The 25342-nt window shown below is 39.4% G+C and overlaps 1 protein-coding gene and 1 long non-coding RNA gene across 2 annotated transcripts in view; both read left to right on the plus strand.

Moving 5' to 3' along the window:
- The window catches only part of LOC143940130 (uncharacterized), a 648562-nt gene that overhangs the window by 301121 nt on the left and 322099 nt on the right, over positions 1–25342 (plus strand). The gene's annotated exons all lie outside the window — the stretch shown is intronic.
- LIF (LIF interleukin 6 family cytokine) lies at positions 16043–22126 on the plus strand. Its single transcript, XM_077461208.1, has 3 exons — positions 16043–16128; positions 16862–17049; positions 21105–22126. Exons 1-3 carry the CDS (start codon positions 16113–16115, stop codon positions 21561–21563), a joined length of 663 nt encoding a protein of 220 aa, XP_077317334.1. The 5' UTR covers positions 16043–16112; the 3' UTR covers positions 21564–22126.

Raw genomic sequence — 25342 nt, forward strand, 5'->3', positions numbered from 1 at the left:
GTGCCCACCTGCCCACTGCCAGTGCCACCTCAGGAATAAATAAGTGCCCCCCATCAATGCCACCCAGCAGTGCCCACAGTGCCACCCATCAGTGCCCACAGTGCCACCCATCAGTGCCCACAATCTGCCTCAACGGTGCTGCACCCCAGTGCCACATATCCGTGCCCATCAGTGTCATCTACCAGTGCCCATCAGTGCCGCCCATCAGTGCCCAGCAGTGCCACCTATCAGTGCCCATCAGTCCCATCTATCAGTGGTACCTATCAGTGCCCCTTAGTGCCACCCATCTGTGCCACCCATTCGTGCCATCTTATCTGTGCCCATCAGTGCCGCCTTATCTGTGCCCATCAGTACTGCCTTAAGTGTGCCTATCGGTGCCACCTTATCTGTGCCTATTAGTGCCACCTTAACTATGCCTATCAGTGCCCACCAGTGCAGCCTATCAGTGCCCACCAGTGCAGCCTATCAGTGCCGTCTCATCAGCGCACTTCAATGAAGGAGAAAAATGACCTGTTTGCAAAATTTTATAACAAACTATTAAACATGATTTTTTTTTTTTTTTGCATTTTTTTGTTTGTTTAGCAAAAAATAAAACTCCCAGCTGTAATTAAATACCACCAAAAGAAAGCTCTATTTGTGGGAAAAAATTATAAAAATTTCATTGGGGTACAGTGTTGTATGCCTGCGCAATTGTCATTCAAAGTGCATCAGCGCTGAAAGCTGAAAATTTGTCTGGGCAGGAGGGGGGTTTAAGTGCCCAGTAAGCAAGTGGTTAAACCCTTCCCTGTTCTATCCAGTTTTGCCTATAGGTCTACTTTAAGGCATGCTGCAATGAGAAGCTCAAAAGGCCACTTTAGCATAATAATAATAATGCCTATGCCCTATTTAGGGCCCATTTGAGCTACTGGGGCTTCCTGAATCCATGCCATGCCCCACTAAATAATTTAATTTAAATTCTTTGCCATTTGGTCATTTTGAGGTGCCATTTTCAATCATTTTCAAATAAGAAAATAAAATTGTAATGATAGAAGAGTGAAGCATAAATGAACAAATGCATGTGGGAGTACTGTAAATGTTTACATAATGCAAAATGTAAAATATACAATGCACATTTTTACAAAAACGTGTGTCCTAAGCATTTGGCACAAGATGCAATGTGGTGGCTATGTACCAACTTTCCTTTCAATAAACTATCTGGCTTTACCATGAACCATGTCCAGGCATGCCTGAGCACTGCACACAGTTAAAGGATGCTCAGTGTCAGATTTCCTACACACACTTGAATGATTCAATGGAGTTGCTTCATATAACTGTCCTTCTGACCTAATATAAGAATGCATGTATGCGGTAGGTATTTGAACTCAGGAGGGAACCTGGTATTAAATAATATCTTTTCTGTCTGGCTTTTATGTAAGCATTTCTATACAAGGTTCTCATTGTCTATGTAGATCATGCATGTGTTCTTAGTCATTGTGATACTTTATTAATGCAATTAGTATTAGACAATGCAAAGGGTAGTCACTTGTATATGAAGCGGAGTAACTTTCACCAGTGGAAAGTGAAATATAACAGGTCTGCATTTTTGCTAATGTAACAGTATTAGAACAGTACATTGTCATTATAATTATGCTGATAGTATGGTTAATCAGTTCTGTCTGTGGGTACAAGTACCGAAACTGTAATATACAGGGAAATCCAACCATGTAAAAAGGGAAGGATGGAAGTTAGTTGCTGATGTTCCCCTTCCACTCTGCTATTGAGCTTTTAATCTATACTGGTTTGATGTCTGTGCAATGCGAGTTCAGCCATACAGTTTGTATGGCTGAACACGCATTGGATTCACACATAAAAGGTGCAGGTACTTTTTTTTTTCCCGCACTGGAATCAGATCGCATGGGAGTTCTCTCTCATTGCGATCTGATTCTTTTCTGGATCCACAGTTCGCACTGCGATCTGTGAGCCGATCTTGGGGTGTCATTAACATTGCATTGACACCCACAACGGTTCACAGAAGGCAGTGTGAACTGCCAGTGAGAAATATGCTAGTAGGGAACTGGCGCTGGAATTGTGCTGGTTTCCGCATCGCTACAGTGTCAACCCAGGCTTAAGCTTCAAAAAAAACAATTATTCTCTATGGAGTTGGTTCACATTTCCATTATAAGTTTTCTAAAGCCAAATGCCTGAAGCTCAAAAAAGCTCTGGAGCTTTTTTTGTAGCCCAAATCGGGCAGATTTGCATGTTTTTGGTGCGTTTTTATTGCCATAGAAATTAATGAAAGCATGTTAATGTGCGCATTCGCGATTTTCTGCTTACATGAAAAAATGTAAAAAAAAAAAAGTTATGATATATGAATAAATAAATGTAAAATAAATACAGAAATAACTAAAAAGAATCAATAAAGTAAAATACATTTATAATATATAATAAATAAGTAAATAAAGTAAAATAAATTTATAATATATAATAAATAAGTAAATAAATAAATAATTAACCCCTAACCTTTACAAATATATTAAATAAATTAAATAAATAAATAATTTTATTAGTATTATTAATAATAATAATAATAATAATAACAACAACAACAAGATACTAAATAAACACACAAACCTGAAAAAAATTATTATTATTATTATTATTATTATTATTAATAGAAATATTAATAATATTTTTTTATTATTAATTATTTATTTTGTGATAGGGTTAGGGTGTTTAGTTATTTATTATTTTATTATTATAATTTCATTTTATTTTTTTCAAGGGTTAGGGGTTAAAGTTCTGCCTGGGTAAAAAAAAATTAAAAGTCAGCAGCTACAAATACTGATTTTAATATAAGGATACTTATCTGACCTTGGAGCCCGCAATGTCGGCACCTGAAGCCAACCTGTCCATCAGCTCCGGGTGCAGGTGCCGGCATCATTACTAAGGGAAACAGGCAGTGAAGCCTTAAGGTTTCACTGCCTGTTTCCTACCGCGCATGTGTGAGTCGCGCTGCACTTTATGAATGGTCCTTTCTGTCTTCTGGGACCTGTGTGTCTCCCAGAAAGCAGCGGGAGGGGCCAGACCTTACATAGTGTGTGGCGATCTTTCCCCCGAAGTGGGAGCAGATAACTGGATTTTACAGGTATCTGCTCTTCCCTCCCCCCTGAAAGGTGCCAAATGTGACATGGGGGGGGGGGGGGGGGATCCGAACAGCAGAAGTTCAATTTATGGGTGAAACTCTGCTTTAATTATTTATTTATTATTACATAGTATTCATTTATTGTATTTATTTATTTTATATTTATGATTATTTTTATTTGTGTATTTATTTTACATGTATTTATTCATTTATTATTATTATTAGTAGTAGTAGTAACATTCTAACCCTAACAAAAATAAAAAAATAATACATAACCCTAACCCCAATCCTAACCCTCACCCCTAATACTAACCCTAAACTAACCTTAACTCTAACCCCTTACCTTAACAATTTAATAATAAATGAATAATAAAAATTAAAAAAATAAAATAAAAGCTGATGGGAAAAAAAAGCTGAAAAACCTAGCAATAGATGATACTTTTCTCTATTGGCTACTAAAAAAACAGCAAAGCTCAAAAATGCTGTATAAGAACGCGCAAATCCCCCTTAAAAAGGCACCTAAATCATGCAAAAAACCATGCAAAAACACCGGAAAACCACTCAAAGATGATACCCTCAGGTGTGAATGCAGCCTTAGGGCCCATTTAAATGTCTGTGTCGTGGTAATGTGTATGTTACTGCACCCTGCAGTAGCACTTACAACACGTGTTATTGTAACGCAGGGAGTAGTTGTAGTGTGTGTTGTGTTACAAAAAATGGTTATGCTTAATTTTTACCACATTGGGGTGTGTAGACAGTCTATTCATTTTAAATAGGCTGTATTAATGGAATGCATGTTAATGTGCAACATAACGCATGTTAATGCACCCCAAATAAAGTAAACAGATCCTGAATCTCCAGAACTGGGGAAGAAGAGGTTACTGATTATTTCAGCTCTGTCAGTGGTTATGTATTTCTCTTTTGTCTGGTACAGCAGCAGTGTAGCCCACAATAAAATTCCACTTCAGTCAGCTGACAAAAAGTGGCATGGCCTTTATTGATCAAACAGTTCTTGTTGAATTCTTGTGTAGTGATCACTGTAGCATAATGTAGCATAATGTCAGATCTGAACATTGTAACCTGTTAGGATAGAAATAAGGGAGCTGGCGCTACTTGTTTGTTTTTGAATGTGCAAGCAATGAAGCTGTCATAATTTTCCTTGCTTCACTAGATAGTTGGTCACTGGGCCTGATTTATTAGGGCAAATAAACTAAAGCACGTAGTTATCATGATGATGCTGCCATGAAGGTCCTTGGTACAGGAATTTCCTGTTATGGTGTAATAAACAATAGTCTCCCAGTGTTGCTACTATGTTGTCACTCTACCACGTTAGCTACTCTTGGAGACTACAAGCAGTCAGGCATTACTCAGACCTCTGCCGGGTTAGCCCACCCATATGAAAATTTTTGAAAAATCGTTTGCAGTTTGTTAGCTCTTTATTAGATCAGGTTAGATCAACTGTTGTTTGCATTAGATCTCACACAGAATAAGCAATATTAACAGTTATTTTTGGGGGGCTAACCCGTCATCAGCCCCCCCTTATCAAAAAATTGACCAAACAGCTATTTTGGAAGCTATTTATTTATAACGTTAGATCTCACATAATTAGAGACTTATTAAGTGATTAATGAAGGGGGGGCTGGCTCCACCTTACCAAATTTTCTGGTCAAAAATCATTTGGGCTAATAGATATTCATTAGATCCGACAAGATCAAGTGGTTTTAACGTTAGATCTCACATCATTTCAGAGATATTCCACATAAATATAGAGATATTAGGTGGTACATAAGGACGGGTTAGCCCCTCCACATGCAATTTTCTGGCCAAAAATCATTCAGGCTAATAGATATTCATTAGACCCGGTAAGATCAAGTGGCTTTAACATTATATCTCACATAATTTCAGAGATATTCCACATAAAAATAGAGATATTAGGTGGTACATAAGGACGGGTTGGCCCCCCCCACATGCAATTTTCTGGCCAAAAATCATTCAAGATAATAGATATTCATTAGATCCGGTAAGATCAAATGGTTTTAACATTAGATCTCACATAATTTCAGAGATATTCCACATAAAAGATCCCAGCGAAAACAGTTTATACCTCAAAGTCTACCTTTTGAAGAGTTGGAAGACCCTCAATCTTCCCTACTGCCAGCAGAGACTTCCCATCCTTCATTGAGGAGGAAGCTGAAGCTGATATGCAGGAAGAAGAAGAGACCAGTGTGCCTGTAACCCAAGAACAGCAAGAGCCAAGGGTTATTCACCTGCCCAAAAGACTAACATATGATACTTTGGATGAAAGCTCTGAGGAGGTACTTCTCATTGCAAAAAGGACTCTTGAAGCAACTGACCCTTCCACTGCAGATTTGGTGGTGGACAATCCCAACTCACCCCCCTGGCACATCTAGCTGGACCATTCCAGTTCAGGTGGCCTGTAGGCAGGACAGCCTCCCCTCCTATGCTAATTGTTGGGATGTTCCTCTGCCAGGGTTTTATGCAGATGTAAATCATATGGTTTCCTGTGCACACTAACCTGTTTTTTTTTCTGTGTGTATATCAAGAGCATGTAACAGGTCATAGACACTTTACCTCCTTTGGTGGACCAAAGATTCTTTGGTGGGGGGGGAGTGTGTAGAGGGGGCTGCTCTGTCACCCGTGCTCCTGCACCTCCTTCCAGCGACCGCCAGACTGAATAGTCACTGACACAGGCACTCACTGAGGGAGCATGCCTGTCAGTCCCTGTAAGGGATTTCTCCCTCTCTTCTTCCTTGAGTGACAAGCGGTGCTCACTCACAGGCATCTGCCCACTTTGCTCTTTTCTCTGTGTCCCTATTGGCAGGGAGAAGGAGCCAATCAAGCAGCAGAAGAGGACCACGGGATTTAAAGTCTCATCACAAAAGGGCCCCATTCATTTCTACAAGGGGCGGAACTACCAAGCCCAGCCTACTTTGCAAGAAGGGAGGACTAGAGGACTCAAACTTGTTGGTCTGAGGAGAGATCACCATGAGGCAGGGAGATGAACTGAGGTGTGAGGAGAGATTGCAGGCACCTGCTGAAAAATGATACAAAGACGGTTCCAGAGACCATTCAGAGACAGATGAAAATGAATGTACCTTCTGTACCAGATAATATGAATGTACCTTCTGTACCACCTAATATCTCATTATGTGGAATATCTCTGAAATTATGTGAGATCTAATGTTAAAACCACTTGATCTTACTGGATATAATGAATATCTATTAGCCTGATTTTGATTTGATTTTGAATGATTTTTGGTCAGAAAATTGCATGTGGGGGGGGCTAACCCATCCTTATGTACCACCTAATATCTCTATTTTAATGTGGAATATCTGTGAAATTATGTGAGATCTAAATTAAAACCACTTTCTCTTACCTGATCTAATGAATATCTATTAGCCTGAATGATTTTTGGCCAGGAAATTGCATGTGGGTGTGTTGCAACTCATCCTTATGTACCACCTAATATTTCTAAAATTATGTGGAATATCTCTGAAATGATGTGAGATCTAACGTTAAAACCAATTGATCTTACCAGATCTAACGAATATCTATTAGCCTGAATGTTTTTTGGTCATAAAATTGCATGTAGGGGGGCTAACTCATCCTTATGTACCCCTAATATCTTTATTTTTATGTGGAATATCTCTGAAATTATGTGAGATCTAACGTTAAAACCAATCGATCTTACCAGATCTAACGAATATCTTTTAGCTTGAATGATTTTTTGTTCAGGGACCCCCCTCATTAATCACTTAATAAGTCTCTAATTATGTGGGATCTAACGTTAAAACCACTTGATCTTACCGGATCTAACAAATAGCTTCCAACATACCTGTTTGGTCAATTCTTTGATGGGGGGGGGGGGGGGCTGATGATGGGTTAGCCCTTCAAGCAAATAACTGTTAATATCTTTCTTCTGTGTGAGATCTAACACAAACAATGGTTGATCTAACCTGATCTAACAAGCTGCATATGATTTTTTTCAAAAAAATTTGATCTGGGGAGGCTAACCCAGCAGAGGTATTGCTCAGACATGTTCCACCAGCATTTAGTAAGCTGGTAGCGAAAAATAATGTGCAGTTCATGCTGTGCAGAGTGAACATAGACAAGAAGTGGTGGCTGGAAGAGACCAGTGAAGATAAGCAGCACTTAAATGTAAAAAAAAAGAAAAAGAACGAAAACCATATTTTATTTAAAAAAAAAACAAAAAAGAAACACAACATGGTAATTTTTCATGGCATACAGTGCTTTGGCAAACTAATATAATGATGAGATTTTTTTCCTACATTTATGTAAATCTAAAAATATTAAAAGCAGTTAGATAGACCCTAAAACATTAGTAAAAATCAAATTTTTATTTTAGGATTGTCATGGTTTAGCTGGTTCAGATTCACGTGCTGGAGCAGACCTTCCAGTGTAAACCTAACTATACCATGCTGATACAATGTGGACGAACGATGCACCGGTGTACACTCATATCCTTTAGTAAATTAGCCCCATTTTCTTGGAAAAGCCATGTGTATATTAACTGTCTGTGAACTCCAGATACAATGCATAATCTTATAAGCTCTCTTTTTGCTCCAGTATATGTCCTACCTTACTGTTGTAGCTGCAAGCATTCTCCATGTGTATAGTTCAACCAAATCCCCTGACTCCCACTTGATAAGGCACTACAGCCAGCCCTCCTATATGGGGCCCAGGCCCCATCAGTTCAACAGTAGGAGGGCCAGCTGTACTGCCCTATTGCTGAAACTGATCCCTCTGTGGCACCCCATTTCAGTGCATCCAGCTTCTTCTCCTCTCCCCCCACCAGCTATGCTGTAGGGGGATCGACAAGAAGGTTGGTTCCAGTAGGTGCCCCCCCTTCCTGTGGCACCAATTCCCCTGTCTCTGGGCTTAAAAAGATGTAAATAGAAAATAAATATATTTGTAAAAAAGAATACACTTGTGCTTTAATGTCTGAAGAGCGAACAGTGTTCTTATTGCTCTTTAGGGAGGAGGTGTATTGTCTCCCACTACCTGCTTTAACCCTTTAAAACCCCCACTAGGGTGCCACAACCACATGCATTGCACACGGTTACTAGGTGTTCGCAGAGCAGCAACATTCACATGAATAGGTAGCATTTGACAGGGAGTATAATTCCGGCCACAACATGTGTTAACCCGCAGCCACTGCCTCTGCAGGTAAAGGGGCAGCAGTTGGGGGCAGTAAAATGCAGCTCAACCATGGGATTTTACTCCCACCCCCCCCAACCTCACATGTGAATGAGCCCTAAGAACTCATTCACACAGGTACTATTGTCATCTGAATGGTTTGTTCATGGGGCTGAAGCTGCCTGTTTCTCTATGAAGATGCAGCAGCATTACAAGCTGCAGGTCCTAATTTAACAGGTGTGTAGGTGTGGGTGAGTGTCCCCTAATTCACACTGTCTGTGTTCAGGGCCGTGCACATGCAGCCATGCGCCTGTCAAATTAGGACCTGTGGCTGTGTTCGTTTGCTGCTGCGACCCCATAGTGTAACATAGGCTACCCTCATTCACACACAGAGCTTCACGTATTAACACAATACACATTAATCTTTAGCAGGAATTTTCTGACCCTGAACTCTGCGCTACTTACTCCTCACCACTAGACTCTGTATTACTTACTATTGACTTCTGAACACTGCACTACTTACTACTAATCCCTGAACTCTGTGTTACTTCCTACTAATCTCTGAGAACTTTCTACTGACCCCTGAACTTTGCATTACTATTGACTGCTGAACTCTGCGTTACTTCCTTCTGACCTCTGAACTCTGCGTTACTTTCTTCTGAATGCTGCGTTACATTCTTCTGACCTCTGAAATCTGTGTTACATGCTACTGAACATTGAACGCTGCGTTACTTTCTTCTGAATGCAGCATTACTTTCTTCTGACCTCTGAACTATGCGTCACTTTCTTCTGAATGCTGTGTTACTTCCTTCTGACCTCTGAACTCTGCGTTACTTTCTTCTGAATGCTGTATTATTTTCTTCTGACCTCTGAACTCTGCGTTACATACTACTGAACCCTGAACTTTGCATTACTACTGACTGCTGAACTCTGCGTTACTTTTTTCTGAATGCTGCATTACTTTCTCCTGACCTCTGAAAACTTTGCTACTTACTCCCCACTCCTGCACTCTGTAACATAATACTGACAGCTGAACTCTGCACTCTGAACTTTCTATTTACCTTTCTACTACTTACTACTGACCTCTGCATTACTTACTTCTAACCATTGAACTCTATGTTACTTACACCATACCCCTGAACTCTGCATTACTTACTACTGACCTTTGAACTCTGAGTTAAAGTGGTGTCCCCCCCCCCCAAAAAAAAATTATTAAAATTCCTAAAAAAATTTGGAAAAAAAATATGTAACTCACCTCTAAATGCCTGTTGCTAGGGGGTCCCTTGTGTAGTCTGCCTCCTTCAGTGCCCGGGCACCTGACATCACTTCCCCTCAGCGCAGTCAGTCATCTGGGACACGTGACAGGTCCCAGATGACACGTCGTATCACGGTGCGTGGCGCCGCTCGCGCATGCGCAGTGGGTGCCCGGCTGTGAAGCCACGGCCGGGTGCCCACAGTAAGAATGCCAGCGCAGTGGGGAACGAGTGGGGCTTCATTCCCCTGCATAGCTGGACTCTGGGACAGGTAAGTGTCCGATTATTAAAAGTCAGCAGCTGCAGTATTTGTAGCTGCTGATTTTTTTTTTTGATTTTTTTAAGGGGCACCCCACTTTAATTACTACTCACCTCTGAACTCTGTGTTACTTACTACTGACCTCTGCATTACTTTTTTCTGAACCCAGCGTTCCTTACTTCTGACCCCTGAACTCTGTGTTGCTTACTCCTCACCCCTGACTTCTGAACTCTGTTACTTAATACTGACCTCTGAACTCTGCATTACTTTCTGCTGACCTTTTGTATTACTTGCTATTTAACTCTGCATTACTTACATCTGACCCCTGAACTCTGAGTTACATAGTCCTTATCCCTGAACTTCATTACATACTATTGACCTCTGAAGTCTGCAATACTTTCTACTGACCTCTGAACCCTTTGTTACTTACTACTGACCCCTGAACTCTGCTTACATATTCCTGACCACTGGACTTTGCGTTTCTTACTTTTGACCCCTGAATTTTGCATTACTTGCTTCTCGTGCCTAGACTCTGCGTTACTTGCTACTGGCCCCTGAACTCTGTGTTACTACTGACCCCTAAATTATGTGATACTTACTTTTGACCCCTGAACTCTGTGATACTTACTCCTCAACCATCAACTCTGTGTTACTTGCTACTGACCCCTGAACTGTGCATTAATACTGACTGTTGAACTCTGTGTTACTTGTTACTGATCTCTGAACACTGCGTTACATTCTTCTGAATGTGGCATTACTTTCTGCTGACCTCTGATATCTGTGTTACATACTATTAACCTCTAAACTCGGCAGTACTCACTACTGACCCCTGAGTTACTTTCTTCTGAACTTTGCATTACGTTCTTCTAATCCCTGTGGACCTTTGAACCCTACTTTTTCCCAACCTCTGCTCTCTTGAGTTAGTTACTACTGAACTCTCAACTCTGTGTTAAATGCTACTGATTTTGGGCCCTGGTTCACATTGATGATACTTTGAAATCGCGCTACTTGAAGTGAAGTAGCATGATTTCAAAGTAGCAAGGTCAATGCGATTTCAGGGGATATTTGTTAGACACCTGTGTGACTTCATATATAGATGTTTATTGAAGTCTCACCTGAAATTGGCAAAAGTAGTGCAGGAACTACTTTTGCAAATTGGTGCAGCGCCACAATATCAGTGTCGCGCCGATTGGAACAGTGCCATTGCCACCAACAGGCTGCGACTTGTCATGCGATTTGATCTCTCAAATCACATGATAAATCGATCCAGTGTAAACATAGGCTTGAACAGTGTATTTTATACTACTGGCCTCTGAAATCTACATTACTTACTACTGACCCCTGCCTCAAAACACCTCATACCTGATCTGTCCACAGTTAGTGGCCCCCAATTTCTCCCATACGATTGCGTATTGTCACAATTGCCTGTTTGTTGCTCATGCATTGTTATGATTACCCACTTGTTGCTCACGTATTATAACAATTACAGCATGAGTGACATATAGAAAAAAAAATTGTGGGTGGTCATGGCATTGGGAACCAAGGAACTCAGCAGCAGATGCATTACCAAGGTCTGGTGAGTACCATTTAGGGAGGGAGAGGAAATTTGTGATGGAGAAGGTCTTGTCATGGAGGGTGGGGGGGGGAGGGGGTTGTATTGGTAGGGTAAGAGACTTTTAATTTGCGAGGTACTCTGTGCATTACTTATTTCAGACCTCTGAACTTGGTGTCTTACTTAATCTTGAACCCTGCCCTCTGTTACTTACTCTTGGCTCTTGCACTCTACAAGTTGCACGTTTGTGCCCCTTGCACTCTATATGGTTTGCACTCCTGACCACTTCACTCTATGCATTATCCATTCTTGACCCAAAGAAGAGAAGACTCAGGTTTTTATAAACCAGACCCCTTAAAGTGGTAATAAACTAAAAAGAAAACATTTATTATATTGCAGCTTACCAATTCCTAGGTGTAATGGTTATAATCGTTTTCTTTTGTAGACTTTTTTTCGTTTTTCATGTTCATTTTATTTTCATGTTCATGATCCAGCCAGTTACCCTGTTGTTTTTTCACAAGAATAAGCTCTCCTGTAAATGTAGCAGTTGAGAGTGTTGGGACAATCCATTTACCACTGACAGGGGTGCTTACAATGATCAGCTTTTATTTATTCATGTAAAATCTTTATCCCAAAAGAAACAAAACTGTTTGCTATAAGTGCAGTTTGAAGTGGAGTTTGTTTTTAATTTATTAGTCTATATAAATCTGCTAGCACATCAAAACCCCCCCCCCCCCAGACTGGGAATGCTACTATCCAAAGGTCAATCTGTGCTCCTTCATCCAGAGTGCTCTAATACAGAAGATGTCTTACTGGCCGGATCACCAGGTGAAAACAGAGGGGAAAAAGTCTAAAAAGCCCTTACGAAAATGAATGCAGCCACCACATTTAAGAATTGCTGCAATATATACATTTTTTTGTTTTGGGTTTATTACCGTTTTAAGTTGCTTCCACTGTCTGGTCACACCCACCATTTAATGCGGTGCTATTAAACCCGCCCCATTCAAGGTGTAAATGGTCAGTAGGGTGTCCCTGGATTTCATTTTAAAAATAAGGTCACTATAAACCTGTAAGCAAGCTCTCATTGTTAGATTGTGTTTAATTGATACTGTGCATTACAATGGTCTAATTTGATTTCAATACTAGTCCTCTCTGTCAAATCTATAGTACAGATATTCAAGGGTATACGATAAAAAGGGATAAACAGAGACTTCAGGTATTTGTAGCATTATTTAAGTTGACCCTGTCACCAGAGTTACTTGTACAGAAAGAAAGAACATCCTATAAAATAAAAGGATGTATACTTAAAGTGATTGTAAAGGCAGAAGGTTTTTTTTTTACCTTACTCCATTCTATGCAGTAGGGTAAAAAAAAAAACTTCTGCATGCAGCTTCCCCCACAGCCCTCCCTAAATACATATCTGTACCTGATCTTGATCCATAAATGTTTACAAGAGCCAAGCCTCTCTCACACCTTATTGGCTCAGATACAGCAGCAAGAGCCATTAGCTCCCGCTGCTGTCAATCAGAGCCAGTGCTGAGGGAGCATGGGTGGGGGGGAGGCGGGGTGAGCCCTGCTCTGTGTGCCTTATGAACTCACAGAACTGGGTTAGCACGCACGACTGCCCTCATAGTAATGTGCTTGCTATGGGTGCACTCGGTGGGGGACACTTTTAATTTCCAGCGATGCATGTGTTTAAAGTGGTTGTAAAGACATTCTCTGCATTATGGAAAAGAAAAACCTTCTAATAATAGTTCTTCAGGCCACCCCCTTCCCCCTCAAATATACACCTGAGCTTGATCTCAATATAGCACTGTGCCTGAGAACAGGGGCTCTCACCTCTCTCTCCTTCCTCACTGGCCTTACTGAGAGCAGTGAGAGCTATTGGCTCCTGCTGCTGTCAATCAAATCATTCAGCTTGGGATCGAGCCTGCACATGTGCCACCATAGGAAGCAGTTTCCTTTGGTGGCACACAGAGAAGAGGAGGAGCCCAGAGTGCTGGCAGGGGACCCGAGAAGAGGAGGACGGGGGCTGCTCTGTGCAAAACCATTGCACAGAGCAGGTAAGTATAACATGTTTGTTATTTGAAAAAAGAAAAAAAAAGTAACTTTACAATGAATTTACTCAACACTGCTTTGCTTATCGTAGTTCACTGCAAGTATACAACAGTTGGGATAGGTAGAACACCTGAGCAAAACCACCCAACCTCCAAACTCTCACCCCTCTGCACACAACGGTTCCTCCTAATGGCTCATATACAAGCCGGTGGGAGGAAAAACAGCAAAAATCATTTTGATTTTTTATTGTGGCCCTTTTATATTGAGTCTAATTTAGCGCTACAGTTTTTGTTTGACATTATTACTTGGGACTTTGTTTGTGTGTTAACAGCTTTCCAATTTGCACTTATTTAATTTGTCCTTTTGGGTTTAGCACGGTATTTTCCCTTTATTCACAACAGCAGGAGACAAGGGAATAGGTATTCTACACACCAGGAAGAGGGGAATACATGCTGTAGCCAGTGAAAGTGATGGCATGTATCACATGGAACATTGAAAATATTGTGGGAAAGGTAAGTATACTGTCTCTTGTTTTACAGGGTGTGCTTTCTGTACAAGTGTCCCTGTAGTAGCAGGTTCACCTTAAATAATTATTTAAGCAGAATGCCAGCCCAAAAATATAATTTTACGACTTAAGTTATATACCTCATACCTTATTTACATAAATGTAAAACCACACTTATCTCTTCCTGGCCCAGAGACAAATATAACATTTTAGATTTCACTTTCTATTCAAGTAACTATGGTCACAAAAGAGGATGCATCTTCCCAGAGGACAGACACAAATGGCAATAAGAACCTTATGGAGGCATTCCATCCAAAACTAAGGATTTCTTTAGATATAGTTTAATGAACACCTAACTGGATTAAAATGTATGTTTTCAATTTGCCTATTTTTTTTTTTTTAATTAAGACACACTTGAATTGAATTATTTATTTTTAATATTTGCCTGAAATGTAACTTTAGTATGCTGAAAGTACATAAAAATGCAGACTGATATAAACAAAATCTTTGGTAAGTGACCAAAGGGCCTCATAAAATTTATATTTATTTTAGAGATGATACAATTTTACTTTAAAATGTATATTTGTATATTAAATTTAGGGCTATTACTGATTAAAATTTTCGTGTTCGATTAATCTTTTTTTTTAAATCGATTAATCGACTAATTTTGATTAATTATACATACAGATCCAACTACTTTTAGCTGATCTCCTTGCATTGCAACTCTGCATTAGTCAGTGGTAAATGTGGTATAAACTATATACAATCACCTGACACTAGTTATTTTCCACAATCCATGACTTAACTTCACAGTTCACACAAAGACGTTTTAAATTAAAACTGTAGCACTGACGTATGTAATTTTTTTTCCACAATAGCGTGACAATCCCTCCACCTCTGGTCTAACTAATCACTCTCACCTTATGGCATAGAACAAACAGGTGGTCATGCAAGTGGGTACCAAAAGGGTTAAAAAGGACTATAAACTTCTCTCACGTCTCCTTATATCTCAGCAAGGACGCCAGGTCATGGGTATAAAGAAAAGATCGAAGTGCTCACTGCTTAAGTATAAGATTAAAATTTTTGTGTTCAAACACAAACTACTCACATAAAGATGATAAAAATGCAGCATGTTAAGCCGACAATGGTGTTAGTTGCGTAGGGCAGCAGCGGGTGACGCCATGCATAGTTCCTCTCCCATACGCGTTACGTTCAATCAGAACTTCAACGTCACCAGACTCCCCCCCTTCCCTTCGTTAGCAGATGGAGGTAGACTTAGGGAAGGGGGAGGAGTCCAGTGACGTCGATGTCTGTGACATCACCGGTTCCTCGCCGGAACTCCCTGAAGACCCAAAAACCGGCGGAGAGGTGAGTACCGATCAAAATAATTTTGATCGATCAAAATAATTTTGATCGATCAAAAAAATGTATTGATTAATCAAGGAATTAATCTTTAATTTCCACAGCCCTAATTAAATTTACATTTATACTGACATCTTACTAAACATTATTACCTGACAATACAGACACTGCAGCTAGTGGGCAAAAGGTTACAACTATTAAAAACTTCTAACTGGCAGGTTACTGGTATTTAACTTGGTGCTGGAGATAGTGTAGCATCATCTATTGATTTTAACAAAAACAGAGGGCAAATAATCGTTTAAAAAAAAAAAAGTAAAGACATTTTTTTTTTTATAGCAAGGGAAAAACTGTATGTGAATATATACCGTATTCCTTATTGTAAAAGTACACTGTAAAATTTACTTGTTACTCTCAACTTTACAACTTTCACTTAGTTTCTAAAATCCTTATATGTAACATCTGAAAATGCACTGAGTCAAAAAAGTTTTTGCTAAAACAGACGATGAGTGACTCAGCTGCCCCCCTTTACCACTTTCCCATCAGGGATTTTCCAGATTAAAAATGAGGTAACCCAATGGAAATACTAGACTTGATGAGCAGAGTAGTTGCACGTTCAAAAGAAAAAAAACTATGAATGAATAATGAAAGTCTCTTCTCACTTCCTGTATTTACTGATTGGCTGAGCAGGCAAGGAAAGCCTTGAATTGTTTGGTTTTTTTTTATTCATTCTCTGCTATATAAGCCATGGTTATAAATATGAGGAAGAAACCCTCCTGAAACCAGCTATATTCCACAGCCTGCCCAGGGGAGGCTTCAACAGAGTATGCAGCTTTTGGCAGGTAACCCATGTTCTTCACATTTAAAGAGACTGCTTTGCTATGCTGCATTTGTTTCTGTAGGGAATTGGCATACCAGACATTTTTTTCAAGTGATTTTAAATATGTAATTATAAGCAGACTGCATGTTGTACATAGTTTTCTTTCTGAGACTTGTGAGTTGTTATGTAGTTTGTAGACTGAGCGGAATCAGTGAGTGATAAGTTAACTTTTTGTCGTACAAGTGTATTGTTTAGCGAGCTCTCAGAGGCAAGCCCAGGCAGATGACAGAATGAGTTCTCCACGCATTTAAAGCAGACACGTGTGGCAGTAACAAAATGCCATAGCAGCTATTGAGTATAGAAAACTGTGCCTTTACCATTGGGTATCTATTGCTTATTAACCAATAGCCTTTTAATACATCCAATACAATATAAATGCTAATGTTAAACTTATAAGCTTTGTCAAATGATGTCAGCCAGAAAATATGAATATGTTTACTTATGAAAATTACAAATATTTTGAAAAGATATTTGAGATAGTGTTTAAAGTCTGTTTAATGCTACTAAAAAGAAAAGTACCTTTTTGTAACTTCAGAGCGGCGCAAAATCTATGTAAGCAAATAAAGGAAACGTTATTTTCACAGTAAAAGTTTTCTTACCACAAAGCAGAGATGTTACAGTTCTCATTTGTCACAAGGATGAAAGCAAGCTACTCAACACAGCATAATGTGAAACATATGTTTTCTCCTGAACAGTGATTGTGCAACTACTGATTTTCCAGCAATGGGCTCTGCTATTGGGAAGAGCGAAGCCATTGGATGCTGCAAGCCCCCTCTGTGCAGATGTCAACGAGTGCAACAAGAACCTCACTGCCATCATGGAACAGATCCAATCACAGATAAAACAAATGCACACAGAAGCTGGGCATCTTTTACACACTTATGTAAGTTAAATATATTAGGAAACCTTGTTTCGGAAAAAAAAAAAGAATATTGCTCTGTCATGAAAATGATTAAGGGGAAGTTGTCACATTCCTGTAGTTGTGTTGCATCACCAGGTCTGAGGCTTGGATCGTTTCCTGGTGTCGGGCAGAAGGGTGTGTAATATCTGAAGACTTTTTGACAGCCTATCAAATGCTGACAGAAACTGTTGAGAAGTTAGCTGACGGAATAGAATGATTTCTAGGAAGGAGGGGTGATATCTTCAAACCTAGAGTTTTACAGGCTGAGGGAGGCTGATACATTTAAAAGGCAATGGAGTGAATTTACTAATGGGCAAATAGACTGCACTTTGCAACTGTAGTTCCTCCAGAGCTTAGTAAATGAGGTAAAGCTTCACTTTACAAACAGTGCCCAATCATGTGCAAGGAAAATAAAAAAACAGCATTTTTGCTTGCACATGATTGGATGATGGAAGTTAGCAAAGTTTCCCCTCATTTATTAAGTTTTAGAGCAACTGCACTTTCAAAATGCACAGTCTATTTTCTGTTAGTAAATCAACCTCAAAGCCTCCCAAGATGTATACATATGGGTTAATTTACTAACGGCAAATAAGACTGAGCGACGTGGCACTGATTAGGACAGTGCCATTGACAGAAATTGCCACAGATTTGACATGTCAAATCGCATGTCAAAATACTCCAGTGTGAACCAGGGCTCAACTGTGAAAAACGCTTTTCAGTGCACTAAGCTTGAGTGGGCCCTAAGATATCTATTTACATATACCACGCTCAGGGGCGGACTGACCATTTGGCCACTCGGGCACTGCCCAAGGGCCCCGGGCCATTAGGGTGCCCCATCAGGGTTGCCAGCCTCAGTAAAACCAGGGACAGTATGTAAAAATCTGTGTTTTTTTTACATCTGTCTCTGAAATGTCCCTTACCGACAAACTTTTGGTCTAAAAATCCCGAGATTATAGCTGCCCCACCTCTCCAGTACCTTCTCAGCCAATAAAAATATGTCTGTGTATACTGTGTGTACATGTATGTGTATACTGTGTGATTGAATACTGTATGGCCCCATAATCTCTGATTGCCTGGGGGCCCCATAATCTCCTATTGCCCGGGGGTCCCATGAGTTGTCAGTCCTCCCCTGACCATGCTCAACGCCACCTCCTAAAGAGGCCACACAGGTTGACAGTTTATATCAAGTTTAACTCACACATTGTGAAAAAAATCCATACTGGGTGTCATCTAGGCTATCCAAAAATAACAACAAAGATGAGTGATACCATTGTACTGTTTGCTAGATGAGGATAATACAGCTCTGCTCTGATTTTATAAGGACATCGAAATGTAAAGTATAACTACTGCCAGGGCTTTTTTTCAACGGGAACGTGAGGGAATGCAGCACTGTATATTATGGCAAGAAGTGCTAGGGTGTGCTGGAGGGTCTAGTAAAGCTGCCTGCTGGGGGATCTATTGTCTGTGGTAGGGATCTATTTTTGTGTGGGGGTCTATTGTTGCTGGCAGGAGGACTTATGTTGCTGGGGGGTCAATTGTTGCTGGGAGGGATCTACCTTTGATTGAGAGGTGTATTACTGCTGGCAGCTGAATGGCCTATTGATGCTGACTGCTAGGAGATCTGTTGTTGCTGCTGGGGGGTCTATTTTTGGTTGGGGGGTGGAACCAAGAAAGGTGCAGGTAGGTGGGTAGGGGGTGGAACCAAGGAAATTTCCTTTTACCTTCTGTATTGTATACACAGGCAGAAGTGAGAGTAACTGTCTCCAAAGTAAAGTAAATCCATCCGTTGGGTTGGACAAGAACAAGTAAGCTTACTGGAAATTTTCCTCTCTATTCCTGTTCTGGTGAGAACTCAATGTTTTGGATATTTCCTAACTGTCAATCCAAGGGACAAGAGAAGTGATCTCGTTTGCTATTTCTAGGCATTTCATTGGGTTTAGTGACCATATAAATGCGTAAAACCTTTTGCACATGGATGAAAAAAATGCTGCCGTATTTTTTTACAGATCAGAACACAGGTGCATAGTTGTCCATTGAACAAACAAGTACATACGGGTGAATTTGCATAAATTTAAGGACTGGCAGAACACGATGAAGATTAATTTTACACATGTATACATGACGTAATCCATGTTTACATGCCTCTACATGAGGAACATAACTTGCGTTTTTACTCAGGGTCTTTCTGCCAGCCTCTGCTAGCAAGATCCTGTGTATAACCATCAGTACATCATGTCCATGTGCAAGAGGTCTAAGACCACAGTGTCTTTATGCAGGTGACAGAGCACAAGCTTTCTTTTAATAACCTTAATCAACTACTGTAGGGAGAGGCATGGATCTTAAGCTTGTAAAATGCATAAGATGGTATCCAGTTCACCTACTATTTCATCAGACCCTCAAGCAGATTTTGTATGAACATAGGCGTGCGCAGGGGCTGTGCCAGGTGCGAGTTTTGGGGTGCACACCCTAATGCAATTGGCTGCACAAATCCTATGTGTATGAATATGATACTCTGATGCAGGAAGGTTAATGTTGTAGTTTTGTACATTTTATTTTCAGTTTATAATGATCAATTTATTATAATCGTTATACTAGGGGTCGTTGACGGCGTAAAGGCAAAGGCTGAAAGTTATTGTATAGTTTGTGACCCAATCCTTTAAAAGAATGAGGTTTCCTTCTTCCCAATAACAGGCAAATATAACATAAAGGAAAGCTGGCTAATGTTGTGTTTTGATTTAATCTTCAGGGTGTTTTTTGACAGTAATTTTATCAAGACAGAATTTCACCGTGTCGCACTTAAACCTGAACTTTAGGCAGATTTAAAAGACACAAATTAAAAATGGAGATCTGTTTTCATGAATACATCATTATATTTATTTTGTTAGCAGTAGTCCATGAATTTAAAATAACAGGTATCAGCCTCTTGCACTGTACAACAGAGCTCAGAGTGGAAGAGGGAGAAGGAGCACAAGGAGCCAGTCAGCTGTGCTTGAGTGCTCAAGGAGCATGTTGATAGAAGTAAAGAGTAGAGTGACAGAGGGTGCTGCTTCTTCTTTCACTGTCCAGTCACAGGCTCAGGGATGTAAGGTCTCCTGTCCTGCCAGACAGGGCTGTGATGTTTGGCACAGCTGTGTAAATCTCTGAACTGGATGAACAGAAATACATATATTTTAGCAGGTAAAGCAGCTGCCATATATGTCTTTTACTTGTGTATTTGATCAAGCCTGAAAAACTGACAGGCGGACCGGATCGGGCCATCCATAGCTCTCTATGGAGTGACAGATGTGACACGCGTCACCATCCAATTCGGTCCACTAAAAAAAGACTGATGGGGATCAGATGACAGTCGGATGGAAATGGACATGCAGTCTGTTTCCATCCGACCGTCCCATAGAGAAGAGCGGCTGTCCTGTTATCTTCCTGCTCAGAGGGTGATAGCAACGAGTCTAAGCCCTTGTACACACGGTCGGAGATTCCGACGGAATGTGTCCTATCGGACCGTTTTGTCAGATAATCCGACTGTGTGTGGTCTCCATCGGACTGTTTCCGTCGGAGTATCCGACGGACCAAGTTTTCCAACTTAAAATTTTCCGACAAAATGCTCCGATCAGACATACTCTGATCATGTGTAGCCTACTCCGACGGACAAAGTGCCACGCATGCTCAGATCAAATTCCTAGACCAAAGCTATTGACTACTAGCCTGAACGTAGTCCCGTCGTAACGAAATAGCGTCATCACGTTATGTACAATCGGATTTTCCAACAACTTTGTCCAACCGTGTGTATGCAACAGTTTCGGACAAAATCCGTCGGACAAAATCCAACGGATTTGGTTGTCAGAATGTCCGACCGTGTGTACAAGGGCTAACTCTTTTACTCTCCACAAATTAATAACAATGTATAGCAAATACATCAATACTCTCCAAACATAGCAGATTTTTTTCACAGCATATTATCCAATTTCATGTCAATTGTACAAAACATACTAACACAACAACTTATGTAAACTAAACTTCACATTTTATTTTTCTTCCAGAACCATCAAAACCTAAAAGACCTGGATACTAATAGTCTGTGTAATCCAGAATCCCTTAATCTTCCTAAATTCAATGTAACGGATACAAGTGAAGAAGAAAAATTTATTGAACTGTATAAGATCTTTCTGTATATGAAAGCCGCAATAGGAAACATCACGCTGCAACAGATGACACTGAATCCCAAAAGCAAGAGTTTGCACTTCCAGCTAAATACAAGCAAGGCTGAGATAACGGCTATTATTTCCAACCTGTCTTGTATTCTTTGTCGGAGGTATCATATAACACAAGTGACTGTACATTATGGAATGAGCTTTCCATCCTCAACATTTCAAAGGAAAACAATGGGATGTAAGGTGCTGAAGAAATACAAACATTTTCTTTCACAAGCAGAGAACATCACAGGTGGCTGGTTTAAGACGGCAGACAGCGTTGAAGATCCATCTACAAGCCACAGATGAATTGTCCACAAAGCTGTCCACACAAAAAAGGGTTGGCAAGCGGAGGACAAGAGCTGCTGATGACTGGTGGGGCATTGATTAAAAAGGAGTAGGAGAGATGCGGAAAGTAGACAAAGTGACCTCACATAACTCCAAATCTCATGAGACTAATGGGCAGAGGCAACAGTGCCTTAGATCTCCTACTGCAGATATACAGCTCTGATGCTTTAGGCACAGAAATGCCTAGGCACACTTACATTCCAGGATGTGCACTGCTATTTAAGAAACCAACCAATGCTCAAAAGCCATTCTCCTGTAAAGAATGTATATTTACCGATGCAAACATGTAGCAGTGGGGCTTCACATATATTTGCAAATGTATGCAACAAAAACCTCTGTGTTATAGTAATTAACCACACTCTGCAGAGGTGCCTTGACGTGGCAGTGTGGCTTCACATATATTTGCAAATATATGCAACAAAAAAACTTCAGTTTCACAGTATTACATATTTAATTCAGTGTTACAAGAAATAAGAACATTGAACTGAACTGATTTTTTTAATGTGAATGGAGCTCCAACTGCCCTGTAAGGCTACATTCATACAGGCATATGAATTTATGCTCCAAATATGCTGCCAGAAGTTGTAAGAAAAAAAGTCTTGAATGTCACGCATGTAGGCGCATTTATGCGAATATGTATGTGCTTCTTTGTGAATTTAGAAGCATATGGCATTTAGAAGCATATGGCTACATTCACGCAGTCATAAAAAATGCATTTCCAAGTGCTCTTTATTTATAGATCTGAACGCAGCTACATTGTTTTCAATGGAGACATTCATGCAGGTGCGTAAACATGCATTGCGTTCAGATCTGTAAGACAAAATAAAAAAATGGCATCTTAGGACATACGTATACACATATATGCCAGATGCGGATACTGAAAAAAAAAACAGGACAGTTTTACATAAGTATTTACTGATCATTGCATCATAAGATCAGTAACGTTTTTATGGCCATGTGGGTGTAGCCATTTATTCCAGCCATTGTAAAAAACAAATTTTCATGCAATTGCGTGTGTTTAGGTGCCTAAATTATGCTCATTAGCTCCTCTCCAAACAAAGCTTTGGGGATTTTTTTTATGCCTCTAAACATGGCTCTAAAATATGCTGGGAAGCTATATAATGTGCATAAGCACATTAGATAACTTAGAGCTGCTTTCAGAAGCCTAAAATAAAAACGCTGTTTCTGCCCTTGTGCATGAAGACTTACTGTGTTAAACCAGAAATTCTGGATTTTTTTTTTTTACAGATCAATTTACTGATAGCTGGCCTTTGTATATGGATTCTAACCATGTCTAAATTTAGGCTAATCCACCCACAAGTAATATTTTAGTTATAGGTGGGGTCTGTTGAACTGTACGCCATCCACTGTCCTCTTCTAATTCTGTGAGTCTCCAGCAGTGAGATCTCCTTGCCTTAGCTCCCAGCTTTTACCCCTTCCCAGCAGTCACCATGAAGTTACATTGCTCCTCCTAAAAATCCTGCAGGAAGACTGGATCCTCCTCATAAATTCCATGGCAGGTGTGCAGACCTGGGAATTCAAACAAAGAATTTTTACTACCAGAGTCTCACTATTAGAAAAAAAAAAAAAAAAAGGAACCTGCACCTGATTTAATATTCCAGCATATCTCTTACAAATAAAACATCCACGATTGATGGACCCTTCAATCAGCCAAAAGTTATAAAATGTTACTATAACCGAGGAAGGAAACAGTTTAATAGACCTATGTTTTGGTTCAATCTTTATTTATTATTGATTATTTATTTATTTATGTTAATTTACACAGATGTTAAACGAATCCCATAGGTTCATGTTCAGTGCATCTTTTCAATTTGAAAAGTATAGTTTTCTGTGTTTTACAGAAGTAAAAGAAGCACAGATTAATTTATTTATTTAATATATTTAGTTATTTATTTTATTAAAATGCGATTTCTTTCTATGATGTATATATATATATAGTACATTCTAACTGTAGGACAGCGTTTTTTTCATAAAGGTTCTCTTTTCATTTCACTGATAATGTTTAGGCAGTTAAACCAATTAAATTCAGAAAAATTTAATCTGTTTACATTCCATTTCACTGATGTATCTCCCTGGTACTGATTTACAGTTCATTATTCCTCATCTAAGAGTACAGAATTCCTTGAAATCAGAACCTCCAAATTACATAACATTGACATGCACTGCTCTGAGGTCATTAGCCCCAAAAGTTTCCCAGCATGAATCTAGATATCCGGGCATACGGCTGATTTTCAGCTAAAGTACCTAATTTATTTAAAAGCTAAATTAACCTTCATCAAACCCTGCATTTTCTCTTCCCTTATTGAACAGAAGTTAAAGCCACAATCTGAGATTACACCTGTATCTCCACTATATGATCTCTATTATGTCAACTTTTTGTCAGCCAAGTAAATGTAGCAGGGTACCACTGCTAGTCTGGCAAAGGGAATGGTAGAGAGATGCTTGTCAGTATACAAATGAATCAGAAGTTTTGGTCAAACTTTACTTTATCTCAGCAAACCTCTTTAAAGGGAAACAATATTTTTTTTGGTTTTCTTTAAATATAAATGTAAAGAATCTTATTAATATGTCTTAAAATGCATTGTTGTCACCCAAAAGAAGAAGTTATAAACTTGAAACTCCATGACTAATATAAAAAAAAAAACAAGCTCCCTTAGTATTTTATGTATATGATATAACATGTGCCTTTCTTTGCAGCAATTGCTACTAAATATTCACTTACACTGAGCCCTGGTTTACATTACAGTAATTTGGTATGCGATTTAACATGTCAAATTGCATGCCAAATTGGTGGCTATTGCTGGCAATGGCACTGTGCGAATTGGTGCTACTTTTGGCGATTTCAGGGTGCGATTTGCATATACATCTGTGCAGGAACCCGCACAAAATTGGCACATTATCATTAAACAGTAATAAGCAAATCTCAGCAAAATAAACTAAATATGCAATGCAAACCATTTGAGACATATGACTTCAACCATACCTCACATATATTGGTGATTTCCCTGAATTTTAGGCTATTGCAGCAATACGATAAACATGGAATATATCTGCAGAAACCATTTATCAGCAAAATGGAATGCGAATGTACTGAACATTGTACTGCTTTTCTGTGTGTGTGTGTATATATATATATATATATATATATATATATATATATATATATATATATATATATATATATATATATGTATATTGGGATCTTTATGACTATTTATATATTTATTTTTGTATTTTTACAATAAATATTTATTTTGAAGTTATTTCTGGTATTGTTGCTTTTGTTCATATGAGAATGTAAGCATGCAAACGTGTTTTATATTTCTGATTTAATAATGGAGATTTTAAAGTGCACAAGTAACCATATTCTAATTGTCCACATTGCTGAAAAACAGGCATTAAAGCCATAATATCAAACATAAAAACACTGGTAAGTACAATCACATTTGAATGTTGGTGCACCATGGTACACTTCGTAAACCTTTATAAAGGAATTATTCCTGCCTGTTGGCCTGAACATGAACTGATCATGTCCTTACAACCTAAAGAGCATACACGCTACTAAGACATGCTCTAAAAGTGTTCACATTCCTCTGAACTATAAACTTGCTGTAATGAGGATGTTAGTAACATCCATGGTCACAGTAAGGTTTTCAGAAGATGGATGCCTAGCCTTTCAGCTGATGATTGCCATGTGCTGCAACATCAATTTGTCATAA

Source organism: Lithobates pipiens, unplaced genomic scaffold, assembly GCF_037356315.1.
Source record: "Lithobates pipiens isolate NorthernLeopardFrog02 unplaced genomic scaffold, aLitPip1_a1.2 Scaffold_3, whole genome shotgun sequence".
Classification (NCBI taxonomy): domain Eukaryota; kingdom Metazoa; phylum Chordata; class Amphibia; order Anura; family Ranidae; genus Lithobates; species Lithobates pipiens.